General features: G+C 40.5%; 1 protein-coding gene across 6 annotated transcripts in view; it reads left to right on the top strand.

Moving 5' to 3' along the window:
* Hnrnpc (heterogeneous nuclear ribonucleoprotein C) overlaps positions 1 to 16,115 on the top strand; it is a 36,942-nt gene extending 20,827 nt beyond the window's left edge. For 5 of the 6 annotated variants that reach the window (XM_048355745.1, XM_048355744.1, XM_048355746.1 and 2 more), the window contains 7 exons: positions 2,334 to 2,611; positions 5,475 to 5,589; positions 6,109 to 6,156; positions 14,299 to 14,459; positions 14,979 to 15,092; positions 15,463 to 15,644; positions 15,744 to 16,115. In XM_048355745.1, coding sequence (XP_048211702.1) covers positions 2,371 to 2,611; positions 5,475 to 5,589; positions 6,109 to 6,156; positions 14,299 to 14,459; positions 14,979 to 15,092; positions 15,463 to 15,644; positions 15,744 to 15,827 — 945 coding nt within the window. In that variant the 5' untranslated portion in view covers positions 2,334 to 2,370 and the 3' untranslated portion in view covers positions 15,828 to 16,115. The remainder of the gene's footprint in view (positions 1 to 2,333; positions 2,612 to 5,474; positions 5,590 to 6,108; positions 6,157 to 14,298; positions 14,460 to 14,978; positions 15,093 to 15,462; positions 15,645 to 15,743) is intronic. The other variant, XM_048355749.1, reaches the window with a different exon arrangement.
* The last annotated feature ends 9,043 nt before the right edge of the window (positions 16,116 to 25,158 follow it).

Here is a 25,158-nt window from a genome sequence, read left to right as displayed (position 1 = left end):
TAAGTAACAATTTTTGTTTTGTTTTTCTGCCAGTCCTGGGCATGAATTCAGGGCCTAAGCACTGTCCCCAGCTTCATTTGCTCAAGGCTAGCACTCTACCTCTTGAGCCACAGCGCCAATTCGGCTTTTTCTATTTATGTGGTACTGAGGATTCGAACCTAGCTTCATGCATGCTAGGCAAGCACTTTACCACAAAGCCACATTCTCAGCCCCTCTTCACAATTTTAACGGTTAAAAATTGCCTCCCTGGGAAACTACTCACTGATCTTTCAAGTTTTTTCTAGTGTGTATGTGTGTTACTATGCTTTGAATTCAGGGCTTCAGGCTTGCTATGAAAATGGTCCAACAGTTGATCTATGGATCTAGTTCTAAGATTCTTGGGCAGTGGTCTCTGTATGTCCTGTTCTAATGAGAAATTGATACAAAACCTCTGGTGCCAGTTAAGCACTCTATCTCTTGAGCCATAGACTTCTCTCCTTTACAAATTATCTTCAAGATGGTGATGACCATTTATGTTGGTTGTTGACTTAACTGGCATTGTTGAATTTTGGTGGTTGTAAATGCTGTCTGGGGATTTGATCTGTTCTCTGGTTTACTGTGAAGATTCAGACAAAACCCAACAACGCTTCTTTACAACTTCAAGTTCTTTTCTAATAGTAGTTCTGTGTGTCTAGGCATCTACTGAAAGGATAAAAGATAAGTATATTTTATGGTTTTCCTCTTTAAATTCATTTTGGGGGGAGGAGCTCTGTCTTTCTTTTTTATTGTCAAAGTGATGGGGTTACAGTGAGTACACTTCTTGTTTGTTTTTGTTGCCAGTCCTGGGGCTTGGACTCAGGGCCTGAGCACTCTCCCTGGCTTCTTTTTGCTCAAGGCTAGCACTCTCTCTTGAGCCAGCCACAGCACCACTTCTGGCTTTTTTCTCTATATGTGGTGCTGAGGAATCGAACCCAGGGCTTCATGTATACGAGGCGAGTACTTTACCACTAGGCCATATTCCCAGCCTCCGGAGCTCTGTCCTTTTTTGTTCAAGGCTAGCAGCACTGCCACTTGAGCCTTAGCTCAACTTCCAGATTTTTTCATGGAACCGAGGCGTCTACCAAAGATAAATCTCAGACTTTTCTTCCTGCGCCTGCTTTAAACCAGAGTCCTCAGATCTCACCCTCCTGACAAGTTAGGCAAAAGTGACCTGAACTGATATGACAGTGTGTCTGCATTTCATTCTTACAAAGTTGAACCCTTGGCTTATAATACAATGCATTTACTTGTCACAGTTGGATATTTGGAATTCTATCAAGGTATTGTTGACAGGTTCATTGTGTGAGTGTCTGTGTGAATGTTCATAATTTGCAGCACCTTATTATTGTCTTTGCTCATGGCTCCATATTTTTTAATTTTTTAACTGGTTTGTGGAATGTTTCTCTGTTTTACTTTGGCCTGGTTCACTCTAATCTATGTTGTAGTGGTTTTATCATCATCACCATCCAATAGTAATAAATTAATAAATGCCCTACCTATAAAATGTAGGTTAAAAGTCATCATAACTGTTGATTTCCTATAGATCTCTAACATGTTAAACTACTTGGTATAGGTATTTAAAGAGTAAATGACTTTGAAATTTTTTTATACTTTTAAACAAAAGCTAAGTTATATTCATTTGTTAAAACATGGTTTGGGTAGGATTTAAAGTATTTATTTTGATGAGGAATAAATGAGATATAATAATGTAAGCTGTGTAGCAAGGTAGAGTTAGTAATAATGAAAGATTCTACTAACTGCAAAGTTGAAAAGAAACATTGTATGGAGCTCAGGGGATCCAAGTCTGCTTAAGCACTTCAAATTATAGATGGGTGTTTTTAGGGGATTGTGTTGGTCAATTACCTACGAAGAGGATTTCTTTCCTGAGAAATACTGTACTGCTTGCATAGAAAGGAGGAGCCAAGGAAGTTTTCCTACTTTTAAGGATACATTCTCAGGATAGTAATATTTATTGCTGTATTCTTGAAGTTGACTTACACTCTAGGTAGTCACAATAGCTCGGTCCTGGGGCTTGAACTCAGGAACTGGACACTGTCCCAGGGCTTTTGTGCTCAAGGCTAGTGTTTTACAGACACTTAAGCCATAGCTCCACTTCAAGTTTTTGAAGTTTATTGGAGTCTTCATTGACTTTCCTCCCTTGAGCTGGCATTGAACTGTTATCCTCATACCTCAGCTTCCTGAGTAGTTAGGGTGACAGGCAGAGCCTCTGGCACTGGACTCAAAATTTAGTTTTTATTAAAGAATACTGTGACTAACATCTGCTCACCTAATTTTTTTTCTTTTTCCCCTATCAGTTTTTCAGCTCTGTGAGGAGCCAGACTATCAAACACAATGGCTAGCAATGTTACCAACAAGACAGATCCTCGTTCCATGAATTCCCGTGTATTCATTGGGAATCTCAATACACTTGTGGTCAAGAAATCTGATGTGGAAGCAATCTTCTCGAAGTATGGCAAAATTGTGGGCTGCTCAGTTCATAAGGGCTTTGCCTTTGTGCAGTATGTTAATGAGAGAAATGCTCGGGCTGCTGTCGCAGGAGAGGATGGCAGAATGATTGCTGGCCAGGTTTTAGGTAAGTCTGAGTTGTATGAATTTTCTTCATTCATAAAATCCGTATCTAAAATTTTGTTTAGTTATATTTATTCATAGTTCTCCCAATTTTGTAAAGCTAGTATATGAAACATTGGAACCTCCTATAAGTATACTTGTACTAATTATGCTTACAAGTATAGTAAAACAGATCTTTTGTGTGGTGAGAGTGCTGGGGCATACTAATGTTTGAACTTGGTCTTGTGCTTGCTCCTTCAGTCTCTATTGCTGAGCCACACTTCCTGCCCCTTTTTGCCCTCTTTGAGCAAGGACATTAAAGTTAGCTTTCCTTCAAAACTGAAGTGACTGTCACAGTCAACCATGCCCAGCTTCATTCCTGTACGAAAATATTGTCATTTACCTGTACTCAGAAAATGTAGTTGGGGCTAGGGATATGGCCTAGTGTGCAAGAGTGCTTGCCTTGTATACATGAGGCCCTGGGTTCAATTCCCCAGGACCACATATACAGAAATCGGCCAGAAGTGGCGCTGTGGCTCAAGTGGCAGAGTGCTAGCCTTGAGCAAAAAAAAAGAATCCAGGGACAGTGCTTAGGCCCTGAGTCCAAGCCCCAGGACTGGCCAAAAAAAAAGAAAAGAAAATGTAGTTGAGATTTTTTTTTTAAGTGTCATCTTTCACTTTACAGTGATCATGATAATTGGCTGTTTAAATGTTATTAGGGATTCCAAAGCAGTTGGTTTTTTCTAGTTGTGCATCTATTAACTAATTTTTCTAAGATTAACATCCTAGATAATTTTTTTATTGTTTTTGTGCCAGTGCTGGGGCTTGAATTTAAAGCCTCAACAATCCTGTGTTTTTCTACTCAAGACTGCCAATTGGTGTTTAGGTGTTTACCACCTCAGCTGTGACTCCAGTCCAGCTGCTTTTCTTTTTCTTTTTTTTTTTTTTTGGCCTGTCCTGGGCCTTGGACTCGGCCTAAGCACCATCCCTGGCTTCTTCCCACTCAAGGCTAGCACTCTGCCACTTGAGCCACAGCGCCCCTTCTGGTTGTTTTCCATATATGTGGTGCTGAGGAATTGAACCGAGAGCTTCATGTGTAGGAGGCAAGCACTCTTGCCACTAGGCCATATTCCCAGCCCCAGCTGCTTTTCTTTCTGTTAATTTGAGATAGTCTTAAGGATGTTTGCTCAGCCTTACTTCAAACAAATATTGTACCCTGAGTAGGTACAATTACTAGCATGATTTCCTGATGCCTGAGGTTTTGTTTTGTTTTGTTTTGTCAGTCCTGGGCTTGGACCCAGGGCCTGAGCACTATCCCTGGCTTTTCTGGTTATTAGTTGAAGGTAAGAGTTTCATGGACTTTTCTTCCTGGGCTGCCTTTGAACCCTGTCCTCAGACCTCAGCCTCTCCTGAGTAGCTAGGATTACGGTGTGATCCATCAATGCCCAGCTGCTAACTGGGTCTTATTAGGCTTTGTCTGAAAGTAAAGTAGGAAGAAAATGTAGACATTCTGGAGTAATTGTGTAAATTGCATTTTGAATATAGTATATTTTTCCTTTGTTCATGTAAATGTTTATATATATATATATATATATGAGGTTTTTTTTCCTCCTTTGGTGCTAGTACAGAGTTTGAACTAACCACCATGCTCTCCTCTCCCTTAGCTATTTTGCTCAAATATTTGGCCCACACCTCTACTTTTAACTTTTTACTGGTTAATTGGAGATAAGAGTCTTAGGCTGACTTTGTACTGCAGTACAGATCTCAGATCTCAGCCTCCTGGGTTGACCAGGATTACAGGCATGAGCCTCTGGTGCCTAGCCAATGGAGTATTATTTCTTTTTGGCCAGTCCTGGGGCTTGAACTCAGAACCTGAGCACTGTCCCTGGCTTCTGTAAGTTTTTTTTTTGCCAGTCATGGGGCTTGGAAAAGTGATTCTTTTTCCCCTGATAAGTGAATATACAATGTTGAGTTTTAATGTGGGCTGGATTGCAACTTGATTAATGTACACAAACAGTACAGAAACGTGCTGGGGATATGGCCTAGTGGCAAGAATACTTGCCTCGTATACATGAGGCCCTGGGTTCAATTCCCCAGCACCGCATATACAGAAAACGGCCAGAAGTGGCGCTGTGGCTCAAGTGGCAGAGTGCTATCCTTGAGCAAAAAGAAGCCAGGGACAGTGCTCTGACTTCTTTTTGCTCAAGGTTAGCACTCTACCACTTGAGCCACAGTATACATGGTGCATATATGGTGCTGAGGAATTTAACCAGGGCTCCATTATGCTAGGCAAGCATTCCACTCCCAGGCCACGTTCCCAGTCCCTTTGTTTGTGTTTTTAGTTGAAGTTCCTGCAGGGCTTGATCCTCAAATTTTTTTTTTGTCACACTGGGCTGCCCCTGAGGTTTTCTCTCAAAGTGAGTGTTCTACCACTTGAGCTTCTGGCTTTTTTGAGTCCTGTGAGAGATAGAGTCCCAAGTTTCCTGCCTGGGATGACTTTGAACCTAGGATCTTCAGATCTCAGCCTCCTGAGGAACATTTAAGAGTAGAGAGTAAACTACCAGTACCTAGCTTAGATCTTATCTTTTTTCCCCCCAGTCCTGGAACTAGGGACTCAGGGCCTGAACACTGTCCCTGGTTTCTTTTTGCTCAAGGCTAGCACTCTCCTCCTTGAGCCACAGCACTACTTCCATTCTTTTTCTGTTTATGTGGTGCTGAGAAATTGAACCTAGGGCTCCATGTGTGCTACCACTAAGCCACGTGTCCAGCCCCCAGACCTTATCTTGAGTATCCTGAGTAGCTGGTATTAAGAGACTTGAGCCACCAGCACCCACTTTTTCTTTTCTTCAATGTCTGAGTTAATTTTTTTTTCTTTCTTTTTTCTTCAGATATTAATCTGGCTGCAGAGCCAAAAGTGAATCGAGGAAAAGCAGGTGTGAAACGATCTGCAGCGGAGATGTACGGGTCAGTACCAGAACACCCTTCTCCGTCCCCTCTACTCAGGTCCGGAACTTTATTATTTATAACTGCATTGTGTCCATCAGTGGGCCTCTTTTCTGTTTTCTGGATGTGGGGTGGGTTTAATATTAAATGTAATGTTTTACCTGTTTAAGAGTAATGCATTCTGTATTTAATCTATTTTTCCCCTTTCTGAGAATTGCTAGAAGTCCTTAATTTTTGCTATTAGCATGTATGCATATTATAAATGGAAATTGTGCTAGTGTAATCTAGCTTGTAAGAAACTGGAAAGTAGGGGTATAATTTTAATTTAGTATATATTTTGGTGTTCTTATAGTAGCTGGTAATTTTTGTTGGGATTACACTATTTCTTACCTGAATTATTAATTTTTAACCATTATATTTGATTTAAGTTGGTTGTAACTGATATATTAAATGACTACATTTTTATGGTAATCTTGTTATTGCATATATGTTGTGAATTGTTTGGCTTGTTCCCTGTGTCCTATTGTGAATTAACATTAGCAGCTCCAAATTAATCTTATTCGGTGTTTTATTTTTCAGCTCCTCGTTTGACTTGGACTATGACTTTCAACGAGATTATTATGACAGGTATGTTTAAGGTATTTTATTTTGTCCATTGTGATATGACGTTACTTAGTAAAAGTTTGTCTCTTGAAAAACAATAAATACTCCTTTTGCAAAAATGCTCCTTTCACAAACATAAAACAATACATATAAGTAGCCAAAATAGACAAGGCTCCGCCCCCGGGGCTGAACTTGGGGCCTGTGCACTGTTCTTCAGCTGTTATGCTCAAGGCTAGCTCTCTACCACTTAAGGCACAGCTTTGCTTACAGCTTTGTTTAGTTTATTAAAACCAGGATCCTCAGATTTTTCAGTGTTAATAACATCTTCCAGTTCAGAAAATGGGTTTGTAACTAAAGTGCATCTTGATCAATGTCATCTCTTCTGTCATTTTCCCTCTTGGAGTTAATGTTTTTAGGATTTGTATGAGGTGTGATTGTTGGGGGGAAAAAAAAGGTTTGGTGTACCTTCAGATAGGTACTGTATCAAATTACGAATCTTTCATGCACCTGTACTTCTTGGTCTCAGGTGGCTGAGACCTTGAGGGTTTCAGTACATAAGCAGTCTGGCCACCAGTCTTGAGATTCCTCATCCAAAAAAAAGGGTATGGGTCAAGTGGTAGAGCACCAGCTGTGAGCAAGATCAAGCCAAACAACTGTGTGCCAATGGTTCATGCCTACATTCCTTAGCTACTTAGGCTGAGATTTAAGGCATCACACTCAAAGTTGGTCTAAGTAGGGAAGTCTGTTGATAGACAATTAACCACCAAAACACAAGTCAGAGTGTCAGCCTTATTTCTAAAAGCTAACAGGTAAAATGCCAGACTTAAAGAACAAGCAGTGACTTCCATGTTTATCGCTGCACAATTCACAATAGCCAAAATATGGAAACAACCCAGATGCCCCTCCACAGATGAATGGATCAAAAAAATATGGTACCTATACACAATGGAATACTATATAGCAATTAGAAATAGTGAAATATTGTTATTCGCAGGGAAATGGTAAGAACTTGAACAAATAATCTTGAGCGAGACAAGCCTAGAACACAAAAAACAAAGGGGCATGATCTCCCTGATATATGACTGTTAAGGTGGGAGGAGGGGGAGGCAGTAGAGACCAGGTCTGAAACCAAAAACTTCTTGTCAAATGGTATTCCCCACAGGTTTGGGTCAGTGACCCTACACTATATAGCTAAAACCAAACAACTACTCAACATATAAAGGTCAAAAATTGACCTCTCAGTGGATCACAATAGCTCAAAAGCTATGTATGTACGTTCATATAAGACTATTGTCGACATATTGTCTATTGTCGACATTACATTTGAAGCCCTAGGCAAATTTTCTTCGGCATAGGCCACGTGGCTATTGTATATATGTTCTTGGTACATTGTGTATTGTATATGTCTATCTGACCTAGGGAAGGGAAAGAAAAACAGGATGTAAGATATCACAAGTAATGTACACACTGCTGTACTATGTAATTGTACTCTTTTTGCACAATACCTTGTCAGAAAAACCTTTTCTTTAATAAATTACAAAAAAAAAGAAGCAGTGGCTTGATTAGGAATAATTCACAGAAGAGAGAAACTCTTTAATTTTAACGAAGCAAGTTAGCCAGTGAACATTGTAGAAAAAAATGTTAGAAATAAAGCTTATGTGGCTTCTACATTGTGAAGGACCTTGAATTAACAACATTAAGATTATAAAATTTGAATTTTGTGTTCAAACATGTTTTTCAAACATTTTGATTTTTTTTTTTTTTTTTTCCCTATCCTGGGCCTTGGACTCAGGGCCTGAGCACTGTCCCTGGCTTCTTTTTGCTCAAGGCTAGCACTCTGCCACTTGAGCCGCAGCACCACTTCTGGCTGTTTTCTATATATGTGGTGCTGGGGAATCAAACCAAGGGTTTCATGTATATGAGGCAAGCGCTCTTGCCACTAGGCCATATCCCCAGCCCCATTTTAATTTTTTTAATGGTGGGGACAGAGCCTGTAGTGGTCTTATGTGTCTTATCCTACTTACTGAGGCTGAGATGGGAGAATTGCTGTTCCAGGCCTGCCTTGGCCTTAGAATCCATTCAATTAACAGTAAAAGAAAACTTATTCATTGGTTAAGTGAGTTGAAGGAACTTGATGAACTCTGTTTGCCTTTGTATGTAGTAGAGCATTTGCCTACCATTTAAAATTCAATACTTAACCACTGCTAATATCAGAGTGGTTATATAAGCAGCAGTCCTTTAGCCACACATTAAGAACACTCATGCCTTTATGCCTAGAAAGGAACAGTACATACCTCATGAGTGTGAAGTATTCATTTTGTTTTTGATGTTTGCTGCTTTGCTCTTCAGATCCTCACAACTTAGCCTGTCAAATGTTAGTGATACCGTTATGGCACGGTCTCCATCTATATTGGCAAATCTTGTTTAAAGTTCTGAAGATACTTATTCGAGCTGACAAATTTTAGCCACAGTTGTACTTCTGGCTTCCCGGTGTGTGCCCTTGTGTTTGCTTGTGGTTGTATAGGTGAATCTCTAGAAGTTTCCTGGCCACACTCTGGATTCTTATATATCAGCCTCTAGAGTAGCTCAGATTATATACATGAGCCACCAGCACCTGGCTAATACTGATTTTAAATTGAGTATATGTAAAATGTTCACTTTGTATACCATTAAACTTGTGCTAGGTGCTCTTTCCCCTTTATGTGCTTTACCACTGAGCCTAATGCTAACCCTCTCTTTGGTTTTGTTGTGTTTGGGCAAACTGTTCTAAACTTAGCTTTGGTCTTCAACTCAGAGCCTCCTGCTCTACTACTTGAGCCTAAAGTCCAGTCTAGTGTTTTTCCTGGTAACTGGAAAACATTCTGCCTAGACTGACTGAATTGTGATTCTCAGATCTCAGCCTCCTTACATGGTGTCATAAATACGCTTTCCAAGAACCAATGGAGTCACAATAATGGGCACAAAAAGAATTGTCTTTAGCAAGGCAAAATTTCTGCATGCACCAACTGCCAACAATCTGACAGGTACCCACAGCAGGCAGTCTACTCCCTTATTTATCCCTAATGTATAGGCCATGCCCCTCTGCTCAGATTGGTTGAGCTCAGGTTCACAATGTGCTCATCATTCCTAGTTTGAATGCGCTAAAAGTGCGGTATTTCAAAAAGTGATTGTAAGTAGGATCTAACAGTACACAAGTAATGTGAAAACATATCTTCCTCTTCTGTTTTTTGAACAGTTTGGGGCTTGTCATAATTCCATCTTTAAAAGTGACATTTCAACAATCCTTTCTTATTTCAAAGCAGTTCCTTAAAAAGCCAAGCCATCCAGCCAAAGCTTGAACTTTAAACGACACACTTTGGAAAAGACTAGTAATTTTTACAACTGGTTATTTTAAGATTGGGCCTTTTTTGCCCTGGTTGTACTGGGCACTTGGTCACATAGTTGGGATAACAGACAGGTGCCATCACTCAATTTTTTTTTTTTCCCCCCCTGTCCTGGGCCTTGGATTCAGGGCCTGAGCACTGTCCCTGGCTTCTTTCTGCTCAAGGCTAGCACTTTGCCACTTGAGCCACAGCGCCACTTCTGGCCATTTTCTGTATATGTGGTGCTGGGGAATCGAACCCAGGGCCTCATGTATATGAGGCAGGCACACTCTTGCCACTCGGCCATATCCCCAGCCCTCTGGCCATTTTCTGTATACGTGGTGCTGGGAAATCGAACCTAGGGCTTCATGTATGGGAGGCAAGCAAGCTCTCTTGCCATTAGGCCATATCCCCAGTCCCCCCTCCCCCCTGGCTTCTTTTTTCTCAATGCTAGCACTCTACAACTTGAGCCACAGCACCACTCCTAGCCTTTTCTGAATATGTAGTACTGAGGAATTGAGCCCAGGGCTTCATTTCATTGCTAGGCAAGGAGCCCCATTCTCATGTTGTTTTGGAATCTTGTGCTGTATTGGGTATTGTTGTGTAATAGTATGAAGGTTACTTAGCATATCTTGAAAAGAAAAAATGATTCAAAGATTGTCAATTAGCGTGGCAAATTGTGAGCAGAGCTATGTAACTATAATGTGTGTGTGTGTGAGTTTGTATAAAAATTATGGCAAGGACGCGGTAACAAGCAGTACAAGAAATGTATCCAGTGCCTAATGTATGAAACTGTAACCTCTCTGTAATTCAGTTTGATAATAATATATATATTATAGATATAGATATAGATATAAAATTATGGCAAGGGGGCTGGGAATATGGCCTTAGTGGCAAGAGTGCTTGCCGTGTATTCATGAAGCCCTGGGTTCAATTCCCCAGTAGGGTTGAACTCCTTGAGCGAAGGTTAACAGATTGCCACTCGGTTTTCTTGCTCAGGACTGGTTCTCTTCCAGTTGATCCATGCCTCTAGGTTGGGATTTTCATATTTCAGCCTCCTAATTGGCTAAAATTATAGATAGGCATGAGCCACTGGCAGATGATTACCATTTTTTGTTTTGTTTTGGGCCAGTCCTGGGCCTTGGACTCAGGGCCTGAGCACTGTCCCTGGCTTCCTTTTTGCTCAAGGCTAGCACTCTGCCACTTGAGCCACAGCGCCACTTCTGGCCGTTTTCTGTATATGTGGTGCTGGGGAATCGAACCCAGGGCCTCATGTATACGAGGCAAGCTCTCTTGCCACTAGGCCATATCCCCAGCCCAGATGATTACCATTTAAAGCATTAAGAATGATAATTTGGGCAGGGTGCCCGTGAATCATGCCTATAATCCTAGCAACTCAAGGGGGCTGAGATCTGAGGGCTGTGGTCCATGTCAGCCTGGGCCGGAGGAAATCTATGATGCTCTTACTAGCCACCAGAGAGCCAGAAGTGAAGCTGTGGCTCAATCACCCATGCTGAGTATACAAAATACCAAGCAATATCACCTCGCCTGACTCCCCCCCCTCTTTTTGTGCCAGTCTTGGGGCTTGAACTCAGGCCCTGGGCTCTCTCCCTGAGCTGCTTTTTTTTTTTTCTTTTTTAAATTTATTTATTAATCAAACGAAAACATTTTGACAAGGTGTTGTGCAAAAAGGGTGCAGCTACATAATAGGGCAGTGTGTACGTTTCTTGTGATATCTTACTGAGCTGCTTTTTTTCAAGGCTAGCACTCTACCACTTGAGCCACAATGCCACTTCTGACTTTTTCTAAAGTTTATATGGTACTGCAGAATTGAACCCAGAGCTTCATTCATGTTAGGCAAGCACTTTGCCACTAGGCCACATTCCTAGCCCCCTTTTTCCTGGACTCTCCCCCCCATTTTGGGGGGGGGGTCTTCCTCATCCCCTTATATGCTCTCCTTGTTCATTCCCTCCCCTCTCTCCCAAGACAGATTGCTTTAACTCTGAATCCTCCTGCCTGGTGGATAGATTCTTGGGTTCTGGGTTTAAACTTTTTTTCCCATTTAGTTCCCAATTGATTACTCTTCTCAATATATTATAGACTACTTGTACTATCCTATATTAGTCCTTTTTTCATTGGTTATTTTGAGATTGCCCTTATACAACCTAAGAGAAGGTATTTTACATCATATCTAACATTATTGAAAGGCTGGACCTGCTGCCGCTCATTTAGTCAAGTTGAGACATGGGCAGCCTGGGCCATAAAGGCCATGAATCTCCAACAGCCTAGAACACCATCCTTGACAAAAATGCACAGGGACAGTGCCCAGGCCCTGAGTTTGAAGCTCCATTATCAACCAAAAAAATATTCTAGGTGGGAAGGGGTGACATCCATTGACTTGCATAATTCTGTAGCCCCCCTTTTTGTTTGTTTTCTCACAGTCCTGAGTCTTGAACTTAGAGCCTGGGCTCTGTCACATTCATACATATATGCATATTTTCCTGGGTTGCAGGATTCTTCCGTTTGGTGGTTTTATAGTACTCATTAACTCCATGTATTAAGTATAAGAAAAGTAACATCAAGAACTTGGATCCAAGTATGCAGTGTAAAGTTAAAGGAATGTGTCTCCTGCTTTGTGTGAGATAAGTTAGACAATATTTCAAAAGTATTATGGTGTTTCATGTTTTGTGAGGTGTCAGCTGTGATTAGAAAGCTGTACAAAGGGCTGGGAATATGGCCTAGTGGTAGAGTGCTCGCCTCGTATACATGAAGCCCTGGGCTCGATTCCTCAGCACCACATATATAGAAAAAAAAGTCAGAAGTGGTGCTGTGGCTCAAGTGGCAGAGTGCTAGCCTTGAGTAAGAAAAGAAGCCAGGGACAGTGCTCAGGCCCTGAGTTCCAGGCCCAGGACTGGCAAAAAAAAAAGCTGTACAACATAGTTGTGTTCTTAGAAATGGTCACAGGACTAAGAAGGCAGAAAGAGTAAATGTACTAAGTTATTGACATTGTCCAAACATTAGAAAAGAGAGACCATAGTCTACTGAAATAGGCTTGTTTTGGGCTTTTTTTCCCCTTCATCCTATGTAGCCCAGGCTGTCTTCAATCTTCTCAGTGTCCACAATGCTGTGATAAACTTGTTTCCATATATGTATGTAAGGCAAGCTCTCCAGCATTAGGCCATATTCCCAACCCCAGCATTTCCAATATGTTAATCACTTACTTCCTTCCCAGAGCAACAAGATACATGGAAATAGCTCTCATTGATACTACTTAGATGTTTAGCAACCTAACTGTGAGAAAGTTCTCATTGATTAAAAAAGTAATATGCCATTAAATAGATTAGGATTTTAATATGTATGTGTATGGAAAAAATGTGGGCTAAAAGCACACTTCACTCCCCTTTTTTCCATTTGTGATACTCGGGTGAAGAACTGTGTGAAGTATGGACATCACAAATACTCAAATTTTGGATATGTACACACGAATACTCTTCATGTTTTCCTCTTCATGTTTTCCACTCCATGTACATTTACTTAGTTATTGGGCTTGAACTCAAGTTAGGGCCTGGGTGCTGTCCCTGAGCTCACTGAATATAATGACTATTTTCTAATAGGATCCTATAAAATATCTTCAGTGGCATAGAAGTTGTATAATCATGTTGTCTTTGCATGGACTTGTTTCAGTTTCTCTTGGGATACATAGAAATGCTGGGTCAAGTGATGAGTGTTAGCCATGAGCAAAAGGCTTAGGGATAGTGCTCAGGCTCTGAGTTGAAGATAGACTAAAAAAATACTTTGTGATCCTCAGGTACATTTAAAGTAGCTTAGAAATAATTATAACGAATAATATGTGCATAGTATTTTTTGTGTTAATAGTAGTTCACATTTTGCTAAACAGTTCAGTGCTCTGCTTTCAGCCACACCTTTTTTCCTTTTTCTTTTTCTATTTTTACAGCTAGGCCATTTAATAGGTAAATCATGGCCTTATACAGGCAATTTTATGTTCAGCTTATTGGTAGTAATGACTTGTATGTTTCTGAGGGTGAAAATATTAGGGATTTGGCTTTTGTATTTGGTTTTATGTTATGAGTGGACACTCTACCTTAGTTTCTTCATTCAAGACTCCTGCTGTATCACTTGAGCCACATTTCTTTTTTCTTTTTGCCAGTCCATGGGGTTTGAGCTCGGGGCATGGGCACTCACTTCTTTTTGCTCAGGGCTAGCTGTTTATGTGGTACTGAGGAATCGAACCCAGGGCTAGGCCAGCACTGTACCACAGAGCCATATTCCCAATCCCTTGAGCCACATTAATATCAGCCTCCTTAATAGCTAGGGTTACAGGCATGAGCCACCAGCACATGGCCTTAAAGAATAAAATCTAGACAAAGGCTAATTACTATTTTAAAAAGGAATACTCTCTATCTGTGTGTGATTGCTCAAGGCAGAGATAGTGAAGATTACAATTTGCAGCCAATTTGCCCAAAAGACCCTATCTCTGTCAGAAAGCCAGGCATGATGTTTTTTTTTCTTTTTTCAGCTATATATAGGTAAGACTGTCAAATTAAAAGAATCATGTATATTTAATCTGCAAAAAGGTATTTCTAGAGGTATGGATCAAGTGTGCCAGCCACAAGCAAAAAAACCTTCACAGTAGTTTAAGCTCCACTACCAGCATACACACACAAATTCCATCAAAGAATGGGGGCATTTTTCTGGCCTTCAGTTGAGATTGAACTCATAAATGTATGAGGTAATGATGCTGTCTTGTAAGCTTACTTATATCTTTTTTTTTTGTTTTTAATAGGATGTACAGTTACCCAGCACGTGTGCCTCCGCCGCCTCCTATTGCTCGGGCTGTAGTGCCCTCTAAACGTCAGCGCGTGTCAGGAAACACCTCACGCAGGGGCAAAAGTGGCTTCAATTCTAAGAGTGGACAGCGAGGATCTTCTTCCAAGTCTGGAAAGTGTATGTGTTCTTTCCATTTTGTGCTTCTGGTGTTTTTTGACCTTGGGAAATAGAGCTACAGTGTTTAACTTCGGTTCACATGGCTCCAAATAGGTTGAAGGTCCTCATTCTTTCCCTAAAAGCAAAGCATTTGAAAAGCTGTCCTCAGACATTGTGAAGGCCTGTTCCTACTTATTTTTCTTGTGTAGTATAAAAATAAAGTCAGGTGGGACTTACTCCATGTGAGGAATTATTTCCTATTTAGTTCACTATATTGGTTTTGGCAGTAAAGTGCATATGTGTTAGTAAAACATATGTGCATATGTGTTAGCAAAAAATACTTCAATATAGTCTTCTGCAACCATATTAAGTCACAGTGCAACTGCTCAAAGGAGTAGGCTGTGAGATTCCATTTTTAGTTGTCATGTAGCAGATCACAGTCCCTTGTTAGACTCCATTTGTGTTCAATTGGGGATATGTTTTGTAGCAGGTAGATACTAGTACTGTTGATTCTAATGTAAAATTTTCTTTGTAATAAAGTGAAAGGAGATGACCTTCAAGCCATTAAGAAGGAACTTACTCAAATTAAACAAAAAGTGGATTCTTTACTGGACAGCCTGGAAAAAATTGAAAAGGAACAGAGCAAACAAGCAGGTAATGGTCTTTCTGCTTATTAGGTATAAAGTTAGGTTAACTCTCAAAACTTGAAGCTGGGCACTGGTCCAAGCTCTCACTTGTAATCCTAGCTACTCAGGAGGAGATCTGAGGATCACAGTTCCAGGCCAGCCCGGGCAGAAAAATCTGAGCCTCATCTCCATTTAAAATAACTGGAAAGGCTCAAGTGGTGGAGTGCTAGCCTTGAACAAAAGGAGCTCAAGGACAGCGCCCAAGCCCAGAGTTGACACAGCAGGAAAAAGCAAAGAAATTTCAGGTGTTTTGAGTTGGAGGGCATTGGTGGGGTAAATATGCTCAATCCAATTCCATGACCACAGTGGGACTCTTTGCATCCTTGCTCCCTATACAGACCTGTCCTTATCATCGACAGTAGAGGTGAAGAATGATAAGTCAGAAGAAGAACAGAGCAGCAGCTCCCTGAAGAAAGATGAGACTAATGTCAAGATGGAGTCTGAGGGGGGTGCAGATGATTCTGCTGAGGAGGGGGACCTACTGGATGATGATGATAATGAAGATCGGGGGGAAGACCAGGTGAAAACTATGGGAAAGGAAAGAAAGAGGTGGTGGAGGGGGGACCAAGAACACATGGAGTGCTTCTAACTCCATCATGTTTGTGTCTGTTTCTCACAGCTGGAGTTGATCAAGGATGATGAAAAAGAGGCTGAGGAAGGAGAGGATGACAGAGACAGCGCCAATGGCGAGGATGACTCTTAAGCACATAGTGGGGCTTAGGGATCTTATCCCATTGTTTCTTTACCTAGGCGCATGTCTTAAGATCAAAATTTCACCAGATCCTCTCCCCTAGTATCTTCAGCACATGCTCACTATTCTCCCTATCCTCATCTTTCCCATGTTCATTAATTCATATTGCCCTGCGCCTAGTTCCATTTTTTTGCTTCCTTTGATGCTCCTGGTAGTTTTGTTAAGTCTTACCCTGTAATTTTTGCTTTTAATTTTGATACCTCTTTATGACTTAACAATAAAAAGGATGTATGGTTTTTATCAACTGTCTCCAAAAGAATCTCTTGTTATGTAGGGAGTACAGTTCTCTCCATTCATACAAGATTTTAGTAGTTGCTTCCCTAACTGCAAATGCAATCTCACGCATTTAGTTGTAGCACTGGATAGCAGCTTTAAGTCAGAAATATGTTTGTCATACCCCACATGAGAGTGCTGTGTGGGGCGGTTTAACACAATGTAACTGTATTTTTGTGAACAGAGTTGGCATGTCAGATGCATCCTTTAGAAAATTAGTGTAATAGTCTTAATATTTGTTTTCTAAAGTTGATACTGTGGGTTATTTTTGTGAACAGCCTGATGTTTGGGGCCTTTTTTTCTCAAAAAAAAAAATAAATAAGCCCTTATTAAACCAGGAATTTGGAGGGAAAAAAAAAACACCTGGTTTTTTATTTTTGCATAAGTGTTCACTTCAAATTCTTTGTTTTGCAGCGGCCTCCACAAAACCCTGAGATTGTGCTAAATATATTTGTAACATCATGTATTCAAATTGTTTTTCTAGTAACCTTTATATTGAGCTCTGCCTTAGGGTTAAGCGGAAAAATAGGAAAAGCATTTCTTTTTTGTTCTTCAGTTCCCTTAGAACATTGTGGGAGTTGTGCATATATAGTTTCCTTAGAATGATCTAGTACTTCGCCAAATTTTAGCCACTTAACCTTTATCATCCCTTCCTTAATTCAAGCCCTAACCCCATTTTTGTCATTGTAAACCAGGTAGCACCCAGCTCTCCTAAGGACAGATCGAGTATTTAATACCAGAACGCTAATGTTTAGTTCTGAAAAGTCCAGGTACTTCATGTTTTATGCTTCAGTTTTTCCAGTACAGCAGCAAGGAAGACAATTCTTAGGTTTGTAGAGACGGACCTTGGATTCCTTGGGTGTCAAGATTCATTGAAGCAGGCTGTGCAGGCATTTTTTGTTTGTATCTTCACTACAATGGACCAAAGTTCAGTCATGTTTTTAATAAACATGTTATAGGTTCTTTATCTGGATTAGAACAGTCAAAAACTGCCCTTCCCATAGGCCAGGCAGTGGTGGGTAAAGCCTGTAATCTAGCTACTTCAGAGGCTGAGAGCTGACTCAGGATCACATTTCAAAGCTAGACCTGGCAGGAAAGTCTGTGCAAGTCTTACCTAATTTCCCAGCAGATAATTGGTGCTGTGGCTAAAAGTGGTAGAGTCCTAGCCTTGAGCTAAAAACCTCAGGGATTGTGCCTAGTCTGTGAGATCAAGCCCCACAATTGGCAAAACAAAGCTGCCCTTCAAGTTCAAATGCATAATATAAAAGTAATCCTTCTTGTTAATTCAGTGAGAAAAAAGACAATTTTTGTTGTTGTTGTTGTTGGTTCTAGGGCTTGAATTCTGGGCTTAGGAACTGTCCCTAAGCTCTTCAGCTCTACCACTTTGAGCCAGAGCATTCTTCTGGTTTTCTGGTGGTTAATTGGGGATAAGAGTCAAACGGACTTTCTCCTCCCCTGGCTGCCTTTTAACTGCAATCCTCAGATCTCAGCCTCCTGAGTAGCTAGGATCCCCTTGAGCCATTGGCAACCTGGCTTGTTCTTATTCTTTGATGTGATCTGTTACAAACATTTCAAACATTTAGCAGGTGGAAAAGTCAACTGGATGCTGAAAATACCAAGCCTAAGATACTAATAAAATCAGTTTTAAAAAATATTCGATTGATGTTTGAAAGATAAATACTGTATAAATTAGTTTAGAATTCAATGTGTACTCTTATTATAGGATTGTTAGGTTACATTTCTGAAGATTTTTTTTATTGTCAGATGTAATTGCTTTAAGTTCACTAAGAAAGTGGGGTATTTAGATCAGGAAGCATTTTACTATGACAAGACACTTGAGTAGAAGTATACACATATACTAGCATTATTACCCAAAACACCACAATACTTCTTTTCATTTACTACAAATTAAGTCTCCATCTTTGAACAGTGTAATCATAGGAATGCATGGTACTTATGCATTTGGGTTTCTGTGTCACTGCTACAGCATTGGATAGGATTGGAATGTGGCATAGAGTTAAATATCTTGAAATGTTCAAATGCATGAAGGTTGGTACAGTGATAATACTGTGATATTACCTGGCCCTGTTAAATGAAAAGTTAACAGTTCTAGAACCTGCAAGTACTGTTTAAATGGGATGTTTTGTTAGCTGAATACCCTCAGTTCACTGTTAGGAAAATTTAAAACCATAAAACTGAGTATGCTTTGATATAGTTGAAAGAAGCTTTTATTTGGTATGCTATGAAGTCTAAAAAAATTAAAATAGCCTTAATACATATAATACAGTGAAATGAGCTTACTAGAAGTTAGTGGCTGACAAGTTCTGTTCACAGTCCCTTCACATAGAAGACCTGCAAAGATTATGTGAATGGTATCAGTTGTGGAGTTTTTTTATTTTGTTTTTATTCCTGTCCTGGAACTACTCCTGGCCTGGGCATTGTCCTTCAGCTTTTCAGTTCCACTGGAGCACACTAATTGAACCACAGTTCCACTTGTACATTTTTTGGTGGGTAATTAGAGATAGAGATAATTGTCTCATAATGCTGCCTGGGCTGGCTTCTAAGCTAGGTCCTCATCTCAGCCTCTTGAGTAGGAGCTAGGATTACAGGTTAATCACAAGCACTGACTCGGTTATGTTTTAACACCTGTTTACAAATGGAAGCAGAATTCAAGACAATTCAAATAGCAACAAGAAGATTGGTGATTTGGAAGGAGCTGAAATAAATGAGCGTTTAGAGAATTGTGATTGTTCATGATGGTAATAGCTTGGCATAGCAAACCTCAAAAGGAAAACAAAACAGCCTATCGATAGCTGTCATGTAAGCATGTTTGGAAGGACGGGGATAAAATGGTTAGTAACATACTCCTCCCTCTACCCCAATAAAGGAGCAGAAGATAGACATGTTTCACCCAGTGTTTATAGAGAAAGCAGACTAAACCAGGAGTGAGTGATTGATCCAAGGTTTTAATCCCCTTCCTATCCACTGGTTTTAGTGTCAAGCAAGTGATTTAATGGGCCAGGTTGTTAACTCCCTGTTACAATGTTACCTGACATGCATAAGTCCCTGGATTTGATCCCTGAAAGGAGAGTGGAGGGCAAATGGAAGGAGAAAGAAGTTACACAGTCATTACCATGCACAGGGAACAGTTGGTGTTTGTCCTCCCTACTTACTTAAGCTGTTAGCCTAAAAAGGCTTAAATTGTTCACAATAGCTAATGTAAGTCCCAGTTATGAAAAACAGAATCTGTCATTGGCACTTAGAAGAACTGTGTTATAAACTGGTTTATACATTAGAAATAGAAACCATTGAGATGGGAGGTGAATGCCCACTGCAGCTAGTTTGTTTAATCTCATGAAGTCAAGGATGGAAGGATTGTGGTGGCTGGTTAGGACATTGAGGACATCCATGAGGGATGCAACTTCATTTTGTTTGAATTCAGTTTAACGGGGAATATGTGGCACCATCATTTTTATAACTACTAGAGAATCCTGGGAAGTTTGTAGATAAACTGGTTACAACGGTTACTAATTTGAAATTGGGGTTGCTAGTTTACTAATCCAAACTTACATGAACAAGCTGTTGCATGAACTCCAGGCTCCAGTTATCCCAGGCTCAAGCAATTCATGTACTCGTTTTAACAGGAAGAGAAAGTTAATCTTAACCTCTCCATCCTATTATGTATATAGTGAAGGTAATCATTCCCATTTTCAGAGAGATGGGAGCTTGTTCAAAGTTTCATGGATATTGACAGAAGTAAATTTCAGCCTGTTGTCCAACTTACACATTCTGGACCTTAAAATTGCACCCATTCCCAAGTTGGTTCAAGAAAATGATTTGGAAGCTACAGGTTTTGCACTCCAGGTTTTCTGCATCTTTCAAGAGGAAATGTATTGCCACACAATCTTTCTATTATTACTGAGGCCCAGGACCATTTTTAGACTATTCACCTCCTCCCAAATACTTTAATCTTTTCTAAGATATTTTCAAAGCTCTTGTAGCATTTAGAGTTGAGGTGGACATGGTAGCAAATCTAGCATTTAGTGTGCCCAATAGTCTGTAAACAGCCTTAATCATCAAGGCTAGCCATGGTATAGTACACCCTCGGGTGTAGTATAGTTACATTGTTATTTGCCCATTTCTGGAAACTCACTTTTTTTCCTTTATACTTCTGGGACTAACTTCACAGCCACAGGAATGGCCGTGCTAGCTCTCCCATATCAAGTGGCTGCGGCTTAGTTTGTGCCACTTTGTCCTTTACCAAGTGTAAGTTGTGTCTTAAGAATTAACTGCTCAGCAGCATTCTTTTTCCTGAGGAGTTTGCAGTTTTCATGCAAAGGAGATCATGGGAAAATAGCATTGATGTATCAGATGAGTCCTTTTAAACTTTTCCCGCACAACTGCTAATGTCAAACCTTCACTTTGGCCTTCTAATAGTGGTTCCACAGCCCTACCTTGATTTTTCCATTTGTTTTTAATTTGATTTTTTTTGTGTGTGGCAACTGTCTTGAGCACTGTTTATACTTAGCATCTTCAGAATAGTCCAGGCACACTTCATGTACAGTGTGGTTACAAAGAAGACTAATAAAAATTGGTAGAACATTCTTAGGTGTTTGTTCTATAGAAATGATATTCACTATCTCCTAGACAGTACCTTCTAAGTACTTAGATGCTGTTTGTTCTTGTCTTAACCTGCCACAGTTCATTCAGTTCAAACTACCCCTATCATTACAAAAGCTTCATGTCTACCTACATGCTCTTTATTCCTTTGGTAATCTGTTCATAAAGCAAGCATTTGGATATTTTGTGATCCTGTACACAGGCTGGCCTTGAACAATATTTTATCTCCACCTGCTGAGGGCTGGGGTTTCAAATAGGCCACTCTGGCAGTATATAGATTCAAGAATGTGACTGCATGGCTTACGCAGTTGAGAATGACGAAACACATCCGTGTTATAATGCCTGTCTTCCCTTAGTAATACGTGTATGATGTCAAAACTGCAGAGTTTGGTGCCAGTAGCTCATGTCTGTAATCCTACTCAAGGGGCTAAGATGAGAATTGTAGTTTCAAAGCCAGTTGAGGGAGAAATGTCAGTGACTCCCAATTAACCAGCAAGGTAGTGGTAGTGGAAGTGTGACTTGTGGGAGAGCACCGTCGTAGAGCAAAAAAGCTAAGGGATGATACTTGGGCCCTAAGTTCAAGTGCCCCAGTGGGCATGTGCCTGTGTGTGATTTGTGTATGTATGTGTGCACAAGTGTCCTGGAAGCCAAGAAAGCCTGTCCAAGAAAAATGTGTCCTTTACAGTCCATCTGTTCCTCAATACTTAAGCTTTCCTACTCTGATGCACATTCAAATTTTTCGAGTGCCAAGCATACTATAAAATGGGCAAGATTTAGATGTACTGCTTAAAAATTTACAAAATGAAAATATCTAGTCCAGGGGGTGGAGCTCTTGCAGAGATGGTCTTGACAACTTTCTAGCAACCTGTGTCACTGGCTCATACCTATAATCTTAGCTAGTTAGGCTGAGACCCAAAGGTTGCTGTTTGAAGCCAGCCTGGGCAGGAAACTCCGGACTCATGTATCCAATAAACTCAAAAGAGCCAGAAGTGGTTCTGTAGCTCAAGTGGTAGAAGCTCAAGGACAGCACCTAGGCCCAGAGTTCAAGCCCCAGGCCTGTCAAAAAAATAGTGGTGTTCTTTGATTGATGTTTGGATTTCCTTTTAGAGAGAAACATGGGTGTGGTAGTTAGAGGCCATGACTCCAGGAGGCAGGAGGAGGATAGTGCAACAGGTGGAAAGCTGGTGTTGGGTATGTTACTGACACAGGATCCATCACATTTCCCGGAATCGTGACAGATAGGAGCAGCAGAAGTACAAAGTTTTACCTACTGGGTCTGGTTCCTAGTTGGCTGAGGGATGCCCCCCTGAAATTCTTAGCCATAACTTGTATTAATAGATATTAGATTTGTAAGACATTTGGATTGTTTCCAATTCGGTATAATACTTAGGAATATTTTTCTACATGCATATGAGAATGTACATTTTTGTTGAGTGTGAGCACACGTAATAAATACCAAACACTTTAAAAAGTGATTGTGCTATCTCACTAGCTTTTTATAAACAATTGTTTTATGTCTTTGTCCTTTTAATTTTAGGCTTTTTAAGGGGTGTGTTACCTTATCTTGTGTATTTGCTTTTGATAGCCTTTCTTGAAGTATAGTCTCCATAAAATACAAATTTTGTGTACAGTTGGTAGTTATTACATAATGAACAAGATCTTAGGTAGAGTGGTGCACATTGTAATCCCAGGAGTGGGAAGGCTGAGGCAGGAGGTCCATGAGCTCCATGATTGCATGAACTACGACATATTGAGATCTCAAAAAATAAGAATTAAGTAACTGAAAGAGCACACAAGCAATACTGCAGAAGTCACCAATGCTGCAGAAATCCTGTACATGCTCTGTCCCAGTTCTTATACCACTATTTCAAGGATACCTGTTGTCCCTTACACAAGTACAGGTATGTCTGTACTTGAACTTCAAATAAATTTAACTATGTATCTTGTGCCTGGTTTCTTTGATTCAACAATATGTCTATACAATTCATCTGTGTTGTTGCATGCTCTAGTTTATTCATACTGCTGTTTATAGTGCATTGTACAAATATGAATAGGCATTTGGGCTGTTTCTAATTATAGCTGATATGAATAAAACTGCTATGAACATTCTAGAGGTCTAGTTGAACGTGTGTGTATATACATATATTTATGCCGCATAAAAAAACTAAAAATGAGATTCCCAAGAAATAATTGTTTTCTCACTTGTCACTTCCATTTTCTCCCTCAGCCTCTCTCTCCCTCCAGCCCCCTTCAGATGTGTGGTAGTGGCACATTTTTAGAAAGAACCTTTGCCTTTCTAAAACTATATTTTTGTGTTGGTACTGGTGCTTGGTTCAGGGCCTGGCCATCGTCCATTAGCTTTTTTGCTAAAGGGTCACATTCTACTACTTGAACTATATACACCTCCACTTCTAGCTTTTTTGGTGGTTAAGAGTCTCTCAGACTTTCCTGCCCTAACTAGCTTCAAAATGTGATCCTCAGATCTCAGCTTCCTGAGTATTACAGGCATAAGCCACTGGTGCCTGGCTCGCAAACATTTATGTAGGGATAATGTTAGGTTCATGTAAGAGTTACAAAAATAATATAGTTTCTTCTGTACCTGAACCCAGTTTCCCTTAATGTTAATATCAGACTTGCTACCATAGTCTATTTGCAGAACCATGAAACCTAACTAAGCCCCAGACTCTTGTTTTCCTCAGCTCTGTCATGCAGTCATGAGCATGTAATTCTGCACTGTATGACATCAATAGTATTCACTTCCACAAGGGAACAGATACTGTACATTTGTCACCATATCCCTCATCTCTCCACCATCCTTAATCTCTAGAAACCCATTAACCTATTTTTCATCACCATAATTGTGCCAATTCAAGGAATTATATGAGCATGTAGACTGTGTGCACATATATTGTTACTGGGGCTGTACTCAGGGTCTGGCACTGTCCCTGATATTTTTTTGCTCAAGGCTGGCACTCTGCCACTTGAGCCATATCTATACCTATGGCTTCTTGGTAGTTAATTGGGTATTTGAATCTTACAAACTTTCCTATCCTGACTAGCTTTGAACCATGATCCTCAGGTCTCACACCTGAGTAGCTAGGATTAGAAGTATGAGTCACCAGTGCCCTGCCTTGGAGTATGTACATTTTTAAAGAAAAAATTATGAAGGTGATGCATAGAGGGGTTAGTTATGTAAGTCAGGTAAAGAGTACATTTTTTTGGAACAATGTCACCCCTACCCTCTTGCTCTCAGTTTTTCCTTCCAATTCCACCCACAAGTTGTATAATTCATTTTCAACACTGTCCAGTGATACTATTGCTGCATTTGTTCACCCTTTGTTCCTCCATTTCTGTTCCTCCCTTAAAACTCCCAAAGGAGTATGTACATTTTTTTGTTTTGCTTTGTTTTGTTTTGGCCAGTCCTGGGCCTTGGACTCGGGGCCTGAGCTTCTTTTTGCTCAAGGCTAGCACTCTGCCACTTGAGCCACAGCACCGCTTCTGACCATTTTCTATATATGTGGTTCATGTATATGAAAAAAAAAAAAAGCACTCTTGCTACTAGGCCATTTTCCCAGCCCTGTATTTTTATTTTATTTATTTATTTATTTATTTATTTTTCGCCAGTCAGTCCTGGGGCTTGGACTCAGGGCCTGAATCCTGTCTCTGGTTTCTGTTTGCTCAAGACTAGCATTCTGCCAACTTGAGCCACAGTGCCACTTCTGGCCTATTCTGTATATGTGGTGCTGAGGAATCGAACCTAGGGCTTCATGTATACAAGGCAAGCACTCTTGCCACTAGGCCATATTCCTAGCCCTTAGTATCTACTTTTTTTTTTTTTTTTTGCCAGTCCTGGGCCTTGGACTCAGGGACTGAGCACTGTCCCTGGCTTCCTTTTTGCTCAAGGCTAGCACTCTGCCACTTGAGCCACAGCGCCACTTCTGGCCGTTTTCTGTATATGTGGTGCTGGGGAATCGAACCCAGGGCCTCATGTATACGAGGCAAGCTCTCTTGCCACTAGGCCATATCCCCAGCCCCGTAGTATCTACTTTTTGAGAGTGATTTTGTCATCCCTCCCCTCCCTGTGCTCTTGAACTCTATCCAATTATGTGAATCAGGGGGGTGTTAGTTTTTCTTTGTATTGTTATGGATGTGCTGCATTGTTTAACCATTTATTGATTTGGGTTGTTTGCAGTTTCTGGTTGTTACAAATAAAACTACTATGAATATTTGTATATAAATTCTTATGTGTGTATGTGGTCATAGGGCCTGAACTCAGGGCCTGGGTGCTGTCCTTGAGCTCTTTTGCTCAAGGGTAGAGCTCTATGACCTTGAGCCACAGCTCCCCTTCTGGAGATAAGAGTATGGATGTTTCCTGTTCATGATGGCTTTG

This window comes from Perognathus longimembris, chromosome 10 (assembly GCF_023159225.1).
Source record: "Perognathus longimembris pacificus isolate PPM17 chromosome 10, ASM2315922v1, whole genome shotgun sequence".
In the NCBI taxonomy this organism is placed as follows: Eukaryota; Metazoa; Chordata; class Mammalia; order Rodentia; family Heteromyidae; genus Perognathus; species Perognathus longimembris.
Note: the sequence above shows the minus strand (reverse complement) of the source record. Positions and strands in the feature narration are given on the sequence as shown.